At 43.2% G+C, this 17856-nt stretch overlaps 1 protein-coding gene across 1 annotated transcript in view; it reads left to right on the top strand.

Annotated features, from left to right (window-relative positions):
- The window catches only part of NDUFAF5 (NADH:ubiquinone oxidoreductase complex assembly factor 5), a 45601-nt gene that overhangs the window by 13803 nt on the left and 13942 nt on the right, over positions 1–17856 (top strand). Inside the window, exons 4-7 of the mRNA XM_066595630.1 lie at positions 1677–1724; positions 5102–5205; positions 6535–6574; positions 9253–9450. Of these exons, the coding sequence (XP_066451727.1) occupies positions 1677–1724; positions 5102–5205; positions 6535–6574; positions 9253–9450 (390 nt within the window). The remainder of the gene's footprint in view (positions 1–1676; positions 1725–5101; positions 5206–6534; positions 6575–9252; positions 9451–17856) is intronic.

Raw genomic sequence — 17856 nt, 5'->3', positions numbered from 1 at the left:
TGGAGACACATAGGTCTGCGTTGGAGCTGTATACATGATCATGGAGCACCATTGCTGCCATCACCTTGGCTCATCTACTCTTCTTGTCGTGGTTGGTCGCTGTTCACACTCCTTGACTTCATGCAACAGATGCCATGTTCTTCTAAGCTTCCATTCTCTAGCTGATCCTCGTAGCGCTTGGCATTGCTCCTGCCTCCATACTTAAAGGAACAGCACACGTCCTGCTATTCTTTCCTTGTCCTATCCCCACACAGTCCTGCTATATCATACTGCTAAGGAGGATACCTAAGTAATTTGTTTCCACCTGTTATAGCCTAATAAGTAGTTTATATTCTCTCCTGGTTTTCTGACTCCTTCTTGTTCCTGACTAATTCTCCATCCCTGACCTCTGCTGCGTTTATTAGACCGTTGTCTCTGCTTGTCCCAACTTCGACTGTTTATCAACTTGCAGCTGTTTTGCTGCTCCTGACCTCTTTCCTGACATATTGAAGCTTATGCTGCCTTCCTTAACCTCAGCTGGTCTCCTGCTTTCAACTCTGTTCATACCCTTAGGTACCTCTCCTTTGTCTTGTGTAGTACTAGCTGCCAGATAACTGAGACTACTTCTGTGAGTAATGGCTTGGGCCCGCAGCAAAGACCAGATCCCAATTGGTGGGATAAAAGGGTAAAAACCTGGGTGCTTCCTCCAGATTTAGCCCAAAGTCAAATCAATGTGTGTCAAAGCGGATTCACATCCGCTCACTGACATACACGAAACAGTCTTGTTTAAAAAATACCCCACTATTTCCAGTTTTTATTGTATTTTATTTCTATTTTAGATGCATTGGAACAATGTACAAATGGGTTGCCTTTCATAGCCTACCCTAGTGTCTCTCAGTAGCATCACTAAAAACTAGTAAGCAGTGCAATGAAAAGGCCATGCAGTGTCAAGTATCTTCTATTAATTAGACTTTTCTATAATCCAACTTAAATTATAGGTTTATTGAACCTTTAATAATACTGTAGCGTTTGGCAGTCTTTCAGCCCGATACAAACCTGTCATTTTTAGAGAACACGGCAGAACATTATCTCTCCACAAAACCCTAAACCTATGCCATTCTGTGAGATGTACCTGCGAAGACAGACAATCAATAAGCACAGATGTCTCAGCGGCTGCATTCGGAGACATATTTACCACCACGCTGGGTTCTAAGTCTTGTCAGAAGGCATCAGCGCTTGTTCCATCCCTGGCACTAAACATCATAATATATCACATGCCTAAATAAAGTTGCACAATGCACCGTGATTGGAATTTCCACTTCTGTCTATAAAGCTGCATTATCACTCCTAATTATGTTTGGAGTTTGGCCGTTTTTCGGCTGCTGTTTGTGCATAACGGCTGATATCTGTGTGTTATTACCCTAGTAAAATATGTATGTGCAGGAATGCTGGTACTAAACATGACTGAGGCTGACTCACACTGTGATGGATGGCTTTAGATATTGCCGGCTGCTTAAAATAATGCCAGGGACTATTGGAAAAGTAAAATAACGTTGCGAGTGCGGCTGATACATGGGGCGGCGTATATTTTTCTGCTTACGTGGGCTCTTCTTATCAACACTATATTTATAAGTGCTATTTATTTTGTGACTTGTGTGGACTGGGGATTCATGGTTATGTTCTGCTTTTATTTGTAGGAAGTGGTAGAAAGATTAGTCCAAGCCGACGTGTGCGAGGAGGCGCTGGTAAGACGGACATTCCGCTTTTTGGTTTAACATTTCAACTGCTATACAAAATAGAAAAAGCCGCTTGTAAAAACTACACGGACAGCACAGTCCGCACCATGAGTTAGTGCAGGAAACGATACTGGAAGCACAAAAGTCCTTTTCCTCAGCAAATAACGGTCATTTGAGGACTTGTATATCTGCAACATGCTAAGAGGTAATAATCTCCCTCCTCAAAGTGAGAGAAAGTGAGTTGGAGGTCTTTTAATTAAGATAGCCCATTTAGGAAATAAATTTGGAACTTTGTTTTCTAGTTAATCTCTATTTATCAGTTTTTGTTAGGTCATGTCCGAAATTCTTTGCCGATGGTTACCTTCATGTCAGTTGAAGCTCCTGTTTCCCTGATGCATGCCTTCAGGTCCCCTGTATAGACATAGATTTAACCCTTTCCAATTCACTGTCTGCCTTTTTAAGACATTATGATTTAAAGCTGTACAGGTCTGATGTTGGAAGACATCCGTCGGGGTTCTCTTACTGTATATTGCCAGCCTCCCTGCTGTCGGATCCTATCCACCGTGTCACCTCATGCAGTACTGGCTTTAGCCAGCATATAGCACCGTTGTATAGCAGCAGAAAAAGAGTAAGCCCCCTAGGAAAACCAGGATACAAATTGGATTGGAAAGGGTTAAAATATAATATGCTGGCTGCCTGTGCTTCCCCTTAAAAAGGTGTGATATGCAGCTTAAAGAGGACATATCCGCTCTCTGGACATGTCTGATTTAGTAAATGCTTGTGTTCCCTATAAATTAAGGAAAGGATTATCTCTATGGAGAAGAACTATGCATGCTTGTTCTACTTTCTATCCGAGAATGGGGACTGAGGGGCCACCCATTTTCCACGATGGCAGGGGTCGCAGAGCAGCATTGGCACTGCTACCAACTACCTTTTAAAGAGAATCTGTCACCTCCGAACAGCACCACAAAGTAAGTAATGGTGCTGTACGGGAACATATTTTTTATACTCTCCCGCTCCCCTCTTCCCGCTGTGACCCCCAGTGAAATCCGTGCACAGTCTGAAAATCTAACTCTTCAGACCACTGTGCATGCGCTCTCCCATAGACATCTATGAGAGAGCACACACGCCACTCTGAAAAGAGTCAGATTTTCGTGACGTGCATGGACATAGCAAGAAAGGGGAAGCGAGTGAGTATAAAAAATACATCCCCTGGTTGGCTCCCTGTCACTTCACCGAACAGCACCATAACTTAGTTCATGATGCTGTTCGGAGGTGACAGATTCCATTTAATAATATGTCTGATTTGATTAGGTTAAATGACTTAAAATGATCCTCTGGCTTCAGGACAAATTTCTATCCTGGAAATGAAGGGGACAGTGAGGGGTATTACCTGCAATTATTCTTCTTTTCTATCCATCCAATCCACCAGTTCTGGTTTCATTTTTGTCTGTCCAAGATTGCCACTGCAATTTTTTTGCTCTAGAGCATCCCAAGGCGGGGGGACGATGACGTGTCTGATTTGAAGCATTTGCCAGTATGTCAGTGACGTGGGTTCTGTGATATTTGCCAGTGCATCTACAAATAACCAATGTCCCTCAGATAGAAAGTGGGTTTCTCTACATCTCCAACTCTGGATCCAAAGTTGGAGCCCACTTCCCTCTAAGCTAGACAGAAAAGCTGGGTTCCCCAAAATGGGAAATAGTGGAGAGGACCTTAAGAGTAGGACCTATTTTAGGGTGTGAACTGGCCTCCGGGGGAATGTCCCCCTGTATCCAGGGTAAGGCAGTCAGGGGTATGGAGGAGAACGTCTGTTCCAGGAAAAAACCCACTGCTTAAACTATGTGTGCCTATACCAGTCAAACACACGCAGTAAATGGGAGGCTTGATGATAGGCGATCACCCCCTTTCTTTGGGTCTCGACAAGGCGCAACAGGCTATGCGGGGAGGCCTATTTGCCCAGACAAATCTTGAGAGAAGTGAATGTAAATGTTGGAAAAATAACCTGCGGATGTGAAAAGGCAAGACTTGGAGGATGTACAATATTCTGGGCAGGATATTCATCTTGACTATTTAGCATCTACCAAACCAGGAGAAGACGCCTTTAGTCCATGATGTCAGATCTTTTTTGATGTTATTTAATAGGCTCGGGTAGTTGGCTGCGTAGAGATTGGACGTATCTGTGGTAAGATAGACCCCTTAATATTTGATGTTGTGACTGGCCCAACGAAAGGAGAAAGAGTATTTTAGTTCGGTAAATCAGGAGTGAGATAAGGATATGTTGAGTGCAACAGATTTTTGGTAATTAAATTTGAAATTCGATAGCATGCCATATACCTGGAGTTCGTTTAGAAGGTTTGGAATGAAGATTCGTGGGGCGGGGGGGAGTGGAAAAAAAAACAATAGGTCGTTTGTGTATGTGGCAACCTCGTGCGTGGAGCCCCTTAACTGAATGCCCCCAATGTTGGTATTGGCACGAATATGGGTGAGGAGAGGCTCCAGGCACAAGACAAAAAGAAAATGTTAGAGAGGGCAACCTTGTTGCATACCATCGAAGGTTAGAAAAGGAGTGAAAAACTACCTGTTCACTGCAATTTTCTAACCACAGTCACTAATACACACAGTACACTGCTGTCTGATTGGCTGGTACTGATCACATGAGCAGCACTAGTTGAGTAGTCTAACACTACCAATGCACTAAGGGGATTGGTAGTCTGAAGATTGCATCGGTCATCTTGGGCTCCGAAAAATGGGACCCAAAACCAGCGGATCGGATGGACTGCAGATGAGAACAAGTGCAGGTAATATACCACCTTCACCCTTCGGTCCTGGGACAGAATTCCCAAAACCAAAGGATCGTTTAAGGCCAGCTGTCCACGGGCGTTGCGAAGTCCCACGGCAGATGTCCGCCTTGGGAGCCGCCGCCCGGGAGCAGGAGCCGCCGCCGAATCTCCGCCGGTCAGCCCTATCTGATAGGCTGGCCGCGGAGAATCGGGGCAATTCGCAGCATGATGCGAATTGCCCGCCGCGAGCAGAGAATCGCAATGATTCTCCGCTTGTGGACAGGCGTCGGCGCTTTCCATAGCAATGCTATGGAAAGCGTCGGCCGACGTGATTCGCCTCCGGTTTACCGCCGGCGAATACACTGCTGTGGACATGGGGCCTTAAACAGCTCAATATTTCTGTGAAATATGCCATAAATGTCTGGATTGTGAGGGTCAAAAGAAGGTAAATGAAAAAGAAACCTAAAAGAACTAAAATTGCATATTTTTCACTAGTAGCATCACATGAGACTTGTGTTACGTGATTGACATATGTTACCATCCAGCTTCATAACTACACAATTTTCTTTTTATTTGTAATTCTTTTATGTTTTATACCTGTAGAAAAAATGTGCAGCATCTGAAATCCCAACCATAACTGTAATTGCAGATGAAGAATTTCTGCCTTTTAAGGATAATACATTCGACCTTGTCGTCAGCAGTTTAAGGTATGAACTTTAATTCATTATAATACCGTACAAGATTTATACACATTTATGTACTTGTCATATCACCGTGTTTACAGTTTTTAAAACCACCTACCAGTATTAAGACAAAATCCTGCCCCTGAAGAGGGTGGGTGGGTGTCATATTACCTGCATTTGTCTCTGCCGGCCCTAATCTGTTGGTTCCGAGCCACATTTTCAGCCATCCAAGACTGCCTAATCTTCACAGTGCATTAGCAGTGTTAGACTACCAATGCACTATACCTGATCTCTGATTGGCCAGAGCTGCTCACGTGATCAGCAGCGGTCAATCAGTGAGCACTGGTCAATGTGCATTAGGTAGTCAAAAACATTGTTATGGCCATCTTGGACGCCAAAAACTTGGCCTAAAGCTGGTGTATTCGAGGGAAGGCAGAAAAGAATAACTGTAGATAATATACACCCTTTCCTCTACTGTCCTGGGACAGAAGCTTGTCTCTTAAATTATGTGAAGGAGATGTTGATTAACATCAACATGTCCATTTGTTGATATGATCTCTTTAGTCCAAGGGCCTCCCAGGTTCACTAGTAGCTTAAGCAACCTCGGCTAAACTCTGCCCAGAACAGCACCCAGAAAGTGTCTGATCAGTCCTCAAGCTTTTTCCTAAATTAGCAGTGGAGTTTCTTTCGGTGAGTGATTACTAGCTAAAGGCACAGTCTCGGTCTATAGTAATTCCATTTGCCAAAGCAGTACTGACTTGACATTAATCTCAACTCTGCCCCATTGATTCGGTTCCATCTCTGTGTTATCAAACCAAGGTTCCAGCCATTTCCTCCTGGTGCAGCTCTTTTCATCGACACACTTTAACTTATGCTGATTATCACTATACTTAAGCTCTTTGCCCCAAAACTGCTGCTTTTTGGTCAACCAAGGCATATCATTATTGACTTTGCGTTATTGCCATCTCCTTGCCTAGAAGTAGACCATTCAAGTACTGTTAAACCCAGGCCCTTCTGAAATCCTTGGCTTGACGGCAACATGTTCTTGCATGAACCAGTGCCTCCACCCTTGACAGCAACATCTTCCTACTTTCCTTGCTATCTCCCAATCCTTCAGGGTCATCGCTGCTACCTTTTGCTGGAGGTTTCTTCCACTCTCCTGTTGGTCTTAGCACTCTGTGTGCTGATTTTGTAGACTAGTAGGAGGATATGACATCTATCACATGAAGGCAGTATATTCATTTTCCTTTTTATTTTCCTCTTGTCACATCGATTACTACTTATAACTTGACTAAGCTGATTTTGTTTTTCCATTTAATTATTTAGTAATTATGTTTTTTATGATTATTGCAGTTTACATTGGGTGAACGATCTGCCTCGGGCATTCCAAGAGGTATGAGTTTTTGTTATTATTTGGTAGATCCCAACACTTGAAGTATTTGACCTTTTTAAAAAGTTGTCTAGTCGTTGAGACAACAAATGGACCAGTGACTAGAGAACTAATTTTCACTCTTCACCCCGTTGGTGACAGGGTTGACACAGAACAACGGTTGCTTAAATTCGCTCTATCGAGTGACTAATTGGACGATAGTTGTCTTTTATATAAACCCACCCTTTCCATGCCTCTTAATATATTTGGTCCATCTTTACCCATCCATGCGCCAGAAATTAAAATTTACAGCTATGAGCTGGAGTGTGTTTACACTATAATTTACGCCAATTTCGGGTGTAAATGATAATAAATCTGCCGACCATGGAGGCCCCACCCTTTCAAAAAGACTGGGGAATTTTCAAATAGTCACAAGGGCAGCATAGAATGAAAAGTTGCAAATGTGTGTGGTAAAATTAACAACTTTTTTACACTTAAAAAGCCCCTTTGTATGTGGAATACTTGTATCACTGATCATAAAGGTCATGTTGACAAAAATAGTGAAATTTAAAGGTTTGACAATATTGCATTATAAGAATAGCATATGTTCTATTCTGACTGACAGTGAGCAAACACGCTTGTTGCTGAGACTTTGAGGACAAATGTATTTTTTAATGAAATATTTGCGTTTGCTGAGTTAATATGGCTACAGATGGGGGTATCTCCATCAAAATTGTTGCTCTTGGGAGACTGATCATTAAAGAAGCAAACATTGAAATCTATCTACAACAATGGCAAAGACCAGGGTTTTCCCGAAATGAGTGATTGTCGGGGGCTCCACTGGAGGGTCTTGGTCCCCACTCTACTCACCACAGTGTCTGGACAGCCAGGAATGAGGAAATGAGCGTGCAGGACCTGTGGTCGGCATAGCAATGGCTTTGGTCATGTGATCCGCATTGCTATGCCAACAACAGGTCCTGCACCCTTCTTTCCCCAGTACAGGCTTTTTGGACGTCGCTGCAGGGTGAAGTAGAGTGGGAACCAATGGCGGATTATAATAGGGGTGATTAGGGGCAACTGCCTGGGCTGAAGTCTCCAAGGGAGCCCACGGCCGCCCCAATCACCCCTATTGTAATCTGCACTGCTAAACCTCTCACTGCATCTGAAGAGCATAGCTGCGTTGGGGGACTCTAATACTACAAGCAATAGGGGACCCTATGACTATTAGAGTGGCAATGGGGTACCTTATTACTACAAAAACCGTGCGGATATTGACATGTGGTACGGGATTTAATTCCGCAGCATGTTGATTTTTTAAATATAATGTATATCAATAGTCTATCCAGTACTCCAGCAGTCCTCCCTTTTTTAAACAGCCCTGTCCTTTTTATAACAATAGAGGTAAAACACATATGTTGTGATAAGCCACGGCCCTAACCGCTCCCCAACCACACCCTCCGTGGGGCGCCATGAGAAACTTTTGCTTCAAAAAGAGCTCCATATCTGAAAAGATTTGGGAACCACTGGCATAGACTATACATAATGATTAGAGATGAGCGAACGTACTCGTTTAGGGCGAATTCGCAATCGAGCACCGCTTTTTTTCAAGTAACTGACTACTCGGGCGAAAAGATTCAGGGGGCGCCGGAGGTTGCAGAGGGGAGTGGGGGGGGGGGGGGAGAGAGAGAGCTCCCCCCTGTTCCCCACTGCTACCCCTCGCTCCACCACGCCGCCCCCCGAATCTTTTCGCCCGAGTAGTCAGTTACTCGAAAAAAGCGGTGCTCCATTGCGAAATCACCCTAAACGAGTACGTTCGCTCATCTCTAATAATGATAAATATTTTCACTTTCGTAAATATGGTTCATGACTACCGATGCATTTTCACACCCATTAGTTAGTTAATCAAAAATGATTACTCTAGTTACTAATCATTTTGATTATTAGTATTGATTGCATTCGTACTGTTAATAGTTTTTATAGCCCAAGGAATAAGTTTGCGCCAATGCACATATGGTATGGCGATGTTGCATAGGAGCATCTTCACCCATCACAATGATCCAATGAAGAACATTGAGCAAATAATATACACAAAGATTCAGCCTTTCGATCAAATAGCCTTTCCCTTTGCAAACCACAATAAAATAGTTCCTGAACTGGTGCCAGTCCTGTCAGTGACTGCACCTGGTACCTGGTCCTGTGTCCCCCTCTGCCTGTCACTGAGGGGATCAGCTCTCCCTCCACAGTGACATTAGAATGAATGGAGCACTGGCCAAGTATGCACGGTTGGTGCTCCATTCATTTCAAAGAAGCCGACGAAAATCCCCAAGTGCTTGCAGAGTGACAGCTCTCTTCCTACCGTGTTTCCCCAAAACTGCAGAGTGCTCCCCATCTGCCACTTCCGCTTCTTCTGGTGACGGGGCTTTGAATACCGCACTTCCAGCAAAGCAAGCGCTGTGATTAGCTAATCGAGTGCCAGCAGCCAATCACAGCCGTCGCTCAATGAACCAATCACAGCCACTCGGTGAATGACACGGCTAGGGGAGAAGCGGATACAGCCCGGCTCTGTGCCTCAGAGCTCAGCTCCTAGTCAAACTTCACGAACCTAGTGGTAGAATCCCATTAATATAAATAACTTGCCAACTGAATCGCAGTGGTTGTGTATTAACTGTTAGCCATAAATTTGTCATTCATATGTCTTCCAGATTTATCGGGTACTTAAGAATGATGGCGTTTTCATTGGGGCCATGTTTGGTGGAGAAACCCTATATGAGCTCCGCTGCTCATTGCAGCTAGCAGAGGTGGAAAGAGAAGGAGGATTCTCTCCACACGTGTCACCATTCACAGCTGTAAATGACCTGGGGAATCTGATGGGGAGAGCTGGCTTTAACATGCTAACTGTTGTAAGTAATAAAGTCTTTAATACTGGTTAAATTCCCAGGCATTCCCAGTATTGAGCCAAATCTTGTGATTATGCAGTCAGACCACCTTGGGCTGACATCACTGGAGACCTATCACCCTGTGCGGTCAGTGGTTGTCTGGAATTAGAAAACGGTGTCTTCTTTATACCAGAAACAGCGCCACTCCTATCTATAGGCTGTGTCTGGTATTGCTGCTTGCAATTCTATTTTTCCATCCAAAAGCAATAGAATCAGATTTCAGCTCAGAAGCCTGTTGAATTGAGAAGCCTGTTGAATAGTAAATGCGGCTTAAATGAGAATTTGTAACAATGAGAGAACCGCCAGCTCACCCAGTCTTGCTGTTTTTCCCCCACTGAGTCTATGGTCATAGAAAGCAGCTATTGGAATACTATAAATAAGGAATGAGTTCCAGCATCTCACAAACACCTAAATTGTTATATGCCATGACTAAGAGCTTTGCTCGAAACACATAGGCATGTTTCATATCCAATGCACAGTTTTTACTTTATGATTATGTAAGTGGAAAAAAGTTATTTTCATATTCCTGGGAATTCTTCCTCATTTATGCTGTAAATGAGAATGGGCTATGATAAGCCGCCGTAACTCGGGGTCACTACAAATGATCTTCCCAATTTGCAACACTTATAACTTTCATTAATAGCACTGGGCTACATAAATTTAATATCAATGGAAACAGAAACGTAAAGAAATTTTGTTGCATAACATCAAAAATGTTTTCCACATCGGAGGTGATCAACGTGAGCCCCTTTGTCACTCCACACACATCGAGTCTGCAGTCTAATTCCTCCTAAACACATTTTAGGGTATCACGACTGACTGATGTAATGGCTTCTGTGATGTGTCCTCGCAGATCATGCATGGTGGGTGGTAAGAAGGGCATGTAGACTTTGTCTTTAACACTGCCATAGAGAAAAAAAATCACAAGGCTTAAGTTCCAGGGAATGTGGAGACCAAGGAAGAAGTTCACTATCGTCACAACCTGTCCCAATCGATGTGTTCGTCGCCCATTGAGCTCACTTCTGACTTTATCGTAAGAATGAGGGATGCCCCGTCTTGTTGGAAGATGAAACCTGAAATTTTCTGTTCCAGCTGTGACAGAAGCCATATCTGGAGGGTCCGGGTATGAAATACCCGGGATTGTTTCCTTATGGACAATGAACAGATTGCACACTTAAAGGGGTTGTCCCGTGAAAGCAAGTGGGGTTATACACTTCTGTATGGCCATATTAATGCACTTTGTAATATACATCGTGCAATAAATATTGTCCATACAGAGGTTATACACTTACCCCCTCCGGTGCTGGCGGCCCCCTCTCCATGGCGCCGACTGAAGCCTTCTTCTCCTTTCATTAGACGCGCTTGCTCAGTCTGCTCTTCTGTTCTGTTGAATGGGGCCGCTGCGGCGCGAGCAGGTTATAGCGCAAAACCCATTCAGCTTTGGGGAGTCGTGCATATGTAGAAATCATGGTTTTCTGACATTATGTTTATTAACTGTGCCAGAAAGGTGGACGGCGGCTTCATCACTGAAGATTCCATGAAACCATCGCTTTTCATTAGTTTGTAGACTCTCGCAGAAAGAATGTCGCTGCGCTTTGTCGTCCGGTTTTAGGGCCGGTAACAATTGCAATCGGATAACAGTCGGGACGGCGAATTGTCTGCTTGCTCTGAAGGTGGAAGTCTAAGAACTTTAATGAAATTTGCCCGGACACGCTCCGCTGTTTCCACGCTTACTGGTGGACAGACAGATGATTTTCACTTAGAGATGCAACCTTTTTCCTTACAGATGGAGTAGATCTTCACCAAACTTTGTTCGAAAACGATGTTTCACACTAAAACAGACTGATAAACATGAAAATAAAGGACACAAAACACTCTCCTGTCTTCGTTGGCAGCCTTTTTCTCTCATTGCCTGCTAGTAACAACTATGGTAGATTACAACTTTTTGAGCCTCATTTAGCGAAATTTTCTTAACGGCTAGATTGTCCTTGTTGCCAAGAGCAACCAATCACAGTGCAGCTTTTATTTCACCTTAACGGTTTGAAAAATGAAAGCTGGGTTGTGATTGGTTTCTATGAGCAGGAAGGACAGTCTAAGGCCTCCTTCCCACGGACGGATTTCTGCCGCGTTGCCCACAGCTATTAGGTTCTATTGAACCTAATAGCTCAATGCTCACGGTGTGGAATTCCATTGCGGAATTCCGCACAGTGAAATCACCTGACCTCACCCGCGGCATGCTCTATTTGCCGCCAGTGTACGCGCGGACGGCTTCCATTGCAGTCAGTGGAAGCCGTCCGTCACGCTATCTTCCGCTGTAGCACAGCGGAAGATGGCGTGAAACCACTTCCCGGCCCACCGCCAGCCTTGTCATATGACGCGTCCGACGCGTCAAATGACACTGTGGGCGTGTCATATGACGCGGCCGGCGCGTCACGCGCTGTATTGCGCATGCGCGTCGAAATGTCATGCGGGACGGAAGAAGCCGGGTCCGGAGGTAAGTATTGGGGTCTCTGGGGGGCGCCGTGACGGGCTCCGCCACGGAATGGCCGTGGGAAGCCGGCCTAACTGTCAGACATTTTTGCTAAATAAAGATTTTTGAGTTTCTGTTTCCATTGCTATCAAATTAATGTATCCGAATAGCATAAGGTATGGAAGAGCAGCACTCCAGGGATTTTAAATGAAGTAAAAATCTTTATTGTCCCAAAGAAACAACGTTTCAACTCTCTGCTGAGAGTCTTTGTCAAGACAAATTAATGTATCCGAGTATAATTAGCCCTGAATTTCTGCACATTTATACTTTCATAATATACACAGAACATAGTATTACCCCAACAATACAATTAATTATAACTGTATTTAAGCAAATCTTTAATCTACTGCCTTTCCCCCGAACAAAACTTTTAGACACGCATAAGAAAAAAACCCTGAACTCTTTTCCCACCTTCTCACCTCTCTCCCTCATCCCCTCCAAGTCCCATCAGCTTTTCTGCGATACCTCAACGCAACCAGCCCTCAATATGAACTATCCATTACATATATCAGATTGTCTTTCCCAAATTTCCTCAAACTTAATCAAACTGCCTCTTTTTTTTTAAATTTATATATATCCCCCTTTCTTAAAGATATTACCTCCGTTATCTTTGCGATGAAATCTCCTACAGTCAGAGGGGGCAGGCTGCATCCAACGGCAAGTAATCAGCTTCCGCACCAGATACAATGCTCTCTGAATTTCCAAAAGAGTATGCCCAGCAACAATACCCAATATACAATTTCTGGGATTTAGACCAATCTCTACAAGATAGATTTTTTTTTTTTTAATGAGCTCTCATATCCCATTCCAAAATTGGCGCAGATTTACACAATACTAGACTGTATGCATTAAATCACACCATATTATTTCGGACAGTCTGAGTTTAATCCTGTATTTAATGGAAATATATATACAAATTTAATGGAGTACGATAAACTGTATGCACTATTGCGATACTTGTTGTCTTTCAGATAGAGATACCATCGGAATCATACACAACACTATATCCCATTTGTCTTCACTAAATTGGCCTAAATCTTTTTCCCATTTGTCTTTTACCTTTATTGGGAATTTCTGTAAATAATAAAAAAAAACCTCGTAGCTGCAGAACACCCAAGAAAATTCACCAAAGGGTGTTGAACCGTAAGCATGGATGCTAACCGGACCTGAGCAGCAAACTCATGTTGTAACTGAAGGAATTGGAAAAATAACTATGTAGAACATCATAAAGCTCTCTAATTTGTTCATAACTATAAAAATGCCCCCATAATGTACCTGTTCTAGAAAAGATTACCCTTCTCTTCCCCCATGGTGAAAATCCTTCCAACTTAAAAAAAACTCTGGCAATTAGGGTTCCTCCAGAGGGGCTGTGTATAGTAAAGGCATCTAGTTGCAAAATCTACTTAAATTTATTCCATAATGTAATTATTAAAATAATTTTTGGATATAATCTCTTTTTTTCCTCCTGTCATCCCCCTTTCACTGTTATAGGGGGCTACAACCTGTCATTTTAGAAACTACGTATATTCCGGCGTATAAGACGACCTCCCCCCAACTGTCGCCTTATACGCCGAGAATACGGTGTGAGAAAAAAAAAAAACATTACTCCCCTCCCGCGGCGTTCTGAGGTGCTGCTGCAGGCTGTCGCTCCCTCCTTATCGCCGACAGAGCATTACTTTCTGGATGTGGGGCTTGAAATCCCCGCCTCCAGAAAGCTAATGCTGTGATTGGCTAACTCAGGCAGCGTCAGCCAATCACAGCCATTCAATGACGTCATTGAATGGCTGTGATTGGCTAACTCAGGCGGCGTCAGCCAATCACAGCCATGCAATGATGTCATTGAATGGCTGTGATTGGCTGATGCAGCGTGAGTTAGCCAATCACAGCATTAGCTTTCTGGAGGCGGGGATTTCAAGCCCCACATCCAGAAAGTAATGCTCTGTCGGCGACGAGGAGGGAGCGACAGCCTGCAGCAGCGCCACAGAAGGCCGGGGGAGGTGAGTACTGCTTTTGTTTTTACACTTTTTTTTATTTGTATACCCGGCGTATAAGACGACCCCCGACTGCAGCGCAGATTTTTCGGGGTTAAAAGGTCGTCTTATACGCCGGAATATACAGTAATCTACCATACAACCCCACCCCATTGCTTTCTCCCCACCCCTCCAACAGTTGCAAAATATTCAAACATTAGGAATTGCCAACCCTCCAGACCAATTATTCCTTTGAAGAGTCACCAATTTTACCCCTTAAGGACATGACCTTTTTTTTTTTTTTTTTACCATTTTCGTTTTTTCCTCACACTGAAAAAAAACATAGCTCTTATTTTTCCATCACCGCCGCTGTCTGAGGGCTTATTGTTTTTTGCGGAACAAGTTGTATTTTTTAATGGTACTATTCAATGTGCCATGTAATGTACTGAAAAACTTTTTAAAAATTCTAAGTGGATTGAAATGGAAAAAACCCGAAATTCCACTTTCGTATTTATTCTGTGGGTCAGTACAATTATGACGATACCAAACTTATGTTTTTATTTTTTTAATTTTTTTTTTGCTGTACTAATCTTATTTTCAAAGATATTGAATTTTTTAAGATTATTTTGTGCCGCCATCTTCTGACCGCAATAACTTTTTTATTTTTCCATCTACATAGTTGTGTGAGGCTCATTTTGTGCAGTATATCCTGTAGTTTCCGTATTTTTGAATACATATGACTTTTTATTACTTTTTTTTTTTTTTTTTCTTGAGACAGGGTGACCAAACATTTTTTTCGGACCACGTTCATCGTGGGGGGGAAATAAAGGGGTTACTTTGGTAAATCAGACTTTTACAGACTCAGCGATACCAAATACGTATTTTTGTTTTATTATCTAAATTCTTTTATAATAAATATGGCAAAAGGTTGTTGTTTTTTTTAAACTTTTATTACTTGTTTGTTTTTTTTAAATTGGTAAAACTTTGTTATTATTTTCACTTTTTTTTTTTTTTTTAAGTCCCCAGAGAGGCAACAACCTGCGATGCTTTGATTGCTTCTGCAGTATAATCATACTGTGATCTGGCAGGCATTCTATCAAGCCACCCCACGGGCAACCTTTCAGAAGGCCCTCGGCTACTAAGACACCAGCACGGCAACACTGCGATCTCATCGTGGGGGGCCGTACGGGACCCCCGAAAATCGGCCAGGGGATTTAAATGCTGCTGTCAGAATTGTGGCATCAAAAACTATTTTAATAAGATTTCGCCTGCCAATTCTCGTCGTTGGGAGATGATTCCAGACCATGACCTTTTCTCCAAACTTTTCTACCATTGGAAGCAAATTCAAACCAGAAACCAGCTCCTCTGCAGATGCACAGGAAAATGGAGAAAGTCCAGCGTTGGGTTAAAAGCTTTCAGTCTTTATTAGGTGAACCAGACAGACAGACATGTTCCTCCATGTCTGTCTGTCTGGATCATCTAATAAAGACTAAAAGCTTTTACCCCAATGCTGGACTTTCTCCATTTTCCTGTGCAATGGAAGCTAATTGGAAGAAATATAGTCTTGAGGCTTCGAAGATACCACAACTCCCAAATATTTGTAATTCCAATAAATAGTCCACTCACAATGGATCTGAAGGACGAATTACAGATTTTCACCAATTAACTGTGAGGCTCGCCATCTTACCAAATACATCAAAAATGGACGTAGTAGGATTCATTGATCTACTCATATTCCCCGTATGCTATAGCAGTTAATCTGCATATAGTGAGATACGTTCCTCAATTTCTCCATACTGCAATCCAACTATATTGGGTGATTGCCTTATCAACCAGCCAGGGCCTCGATTGCCAAGATAATCAAGAGAGGAGAGGGGACACCCTTGCCTTGTACCCCTCTGCAACACTATCTGTCCTGAAATATGATCATTTGCCCCCACTCTTTGCCCCTGGCATTAAATAGAGCAGTTTAATAACCCAGCCACAAATTTCTCACTGAAACCCATCTTATGAAAAACAGCCCACAAATAATTCCACTCCACACTGTCAAAAGCTTTGGCAGCATCAAGTGAAAAAACAGCTCTACCCCCACCGACTCGATGGTCCGCCTGGAGATTCAAGTATAGACTCCTTAAATTAATAGCAATTGATTTGTTTGGCATGAAGTCAGACTGATCCTCATGTATTAAATTACTAAAAAGTAATCTATTTGCAAGTACCTTTGCCAAGATTTTAACATCACTGGATAACAGATTTTTTGCAATAGGAATCTGGAAGAGACAAATTGTTTCTCAGTTTAGGAAGTAAGGCAATCACAGTATTTCTCATTAATGGTGAAGGCATGCCTTCATGCAATGATTCATTAAACACTGTCAAAAAGTGGGGCAGAAACGTATCCTAGTAATGCTTAACCCCTTCCCACTTCAGGACGTACATTTACGTCCTGGAGCGTTGGGATATCTATGCAGAGAGGTCGCGGGGCGACCTCTCTGCATAAAGCACGGGCGTCAGCTGTTTAGTACATCTGACACCGTTTGGCCAATCGCGGCTCTTAACCCTTTGAATGCCACAATCAATTCCGACAGCGGCATTTAAAGCCCTTGAACGCTGTTGCGGGGTCTCGCACGGCTCCCCCGCGATGAGATCGGGGGAGCCGTGCAGGTATAATAGCTGCCGGGGGCCTTCTGAAAGACACCAGGGCTGCCTTGAGAGACTGCCTATCGAGCCATCCCCGTGGGGTGGCTTAATAGGCTGCCTGTCAGAATGCATTATTACGTAATGCTGTAGCATTATGTCATGCTGCAGGAACAATCAAAGTATCGCATATTGTAGTCCCCCAGGGGGACGTAAAAGTAAAGTGAAAGAAAGAGCAATAAAGTTTTTTTAATTGAAAAAAAAAAGTAACAAAAGTTTAAATCACCCCCCTTTTGCCATATCTATAATTAAAAAGTCTAAATATTAAAATAAAAATACATATTTGGTATCGGCGCATTCCACAAAAGTCCAATCTATCAAAGTAGCGCATTATTTACCCTGCACGGTAAACGTCGCCGGAAAAAAAAAAAAAGAACGCCAGAAATGCACTTTTTCAGTCACCTGTCTCCCAGAAAAAAACGCAATAAAAAGTGATCAAAAAGTCGTACATATTCTGAATTAGTACTAACGGAAACTACAGGACATTCCGCAAGAAATGCGCCATCGCTGAACTACGTCTTTGGAAGAAAAAAAAAGAGTAGTATAGTAAAAAAAAAAAAAAACTATACAAGTTTGGTATCGTAGCAATCGTACTGACCCATAGAATACAGCTATCATGTCGCTTTTGTTGCAGTTTGTGCGCCGCAGAAAAGCTTATGAAGTCCTTCCCTGAAAAGCCATTGACTTCTGCCGCTCTCCCCGACTCTGTAGCACTGCTGAGCTATCAGCAGCCGGGGACTTTAAATCCCCGGCTGCTGATAGCTCAGCACTACAGAGCTGGGGACAGCGGCAGAAGATGCGGCTGAGCCCCGGCAGGTAAGTATAGATTTTTCTTTTCACTCTATATTAAAAGGCTTTTCAGGAAAGGGCTTATGAAGCCCTACCCTGAAAAGCCATTGACTGCTGCCGGGGCTCAGCGGCGACTTTTCAGCTAGCAGTTTGCGGGGATTTAAAATCCCTGCCTGCTGGTAGCTCTCATTGTGATTGGCTGAAGCACTTCAGCCAATCACAATCAGACTTACCAGCAGGCTGGGATTTTAAATTCCCGGCTGCTGATAGCTCAGAACTATGGAGCCGGGGACAGCGCCAGTAGTTGCGTCTGAGCCCCGGCAGCTGAAGGGAGGTGAGTATTGATTTTTTTTTTAATACACTTTTTTTAAAGGGCTTATGAAGTTT

The sequence above is a fragment of the Eleutherodactylus coqui genome, chromosome 3, assembly GCF_035609145.1.
Source record: "Eleutherodactylus coqui strain aEleCoq1 chromosome 3, aEleCoq1.hap1, whole genome shotgun sequence".
NCBI classification, from domain to species: domain Eukaryota; kingdom Metazoa; phylum Chordata; class Amphibia; order Anura; family Eleutherodactylidae; genus Eleutherodactylus; species Eleutherodactylus coqui.
The sequence above is the reverse complement of the archived record's forward strand: the minus strand, read 5'-3'. Positions and strand labels throughout refer to the sequence as shown.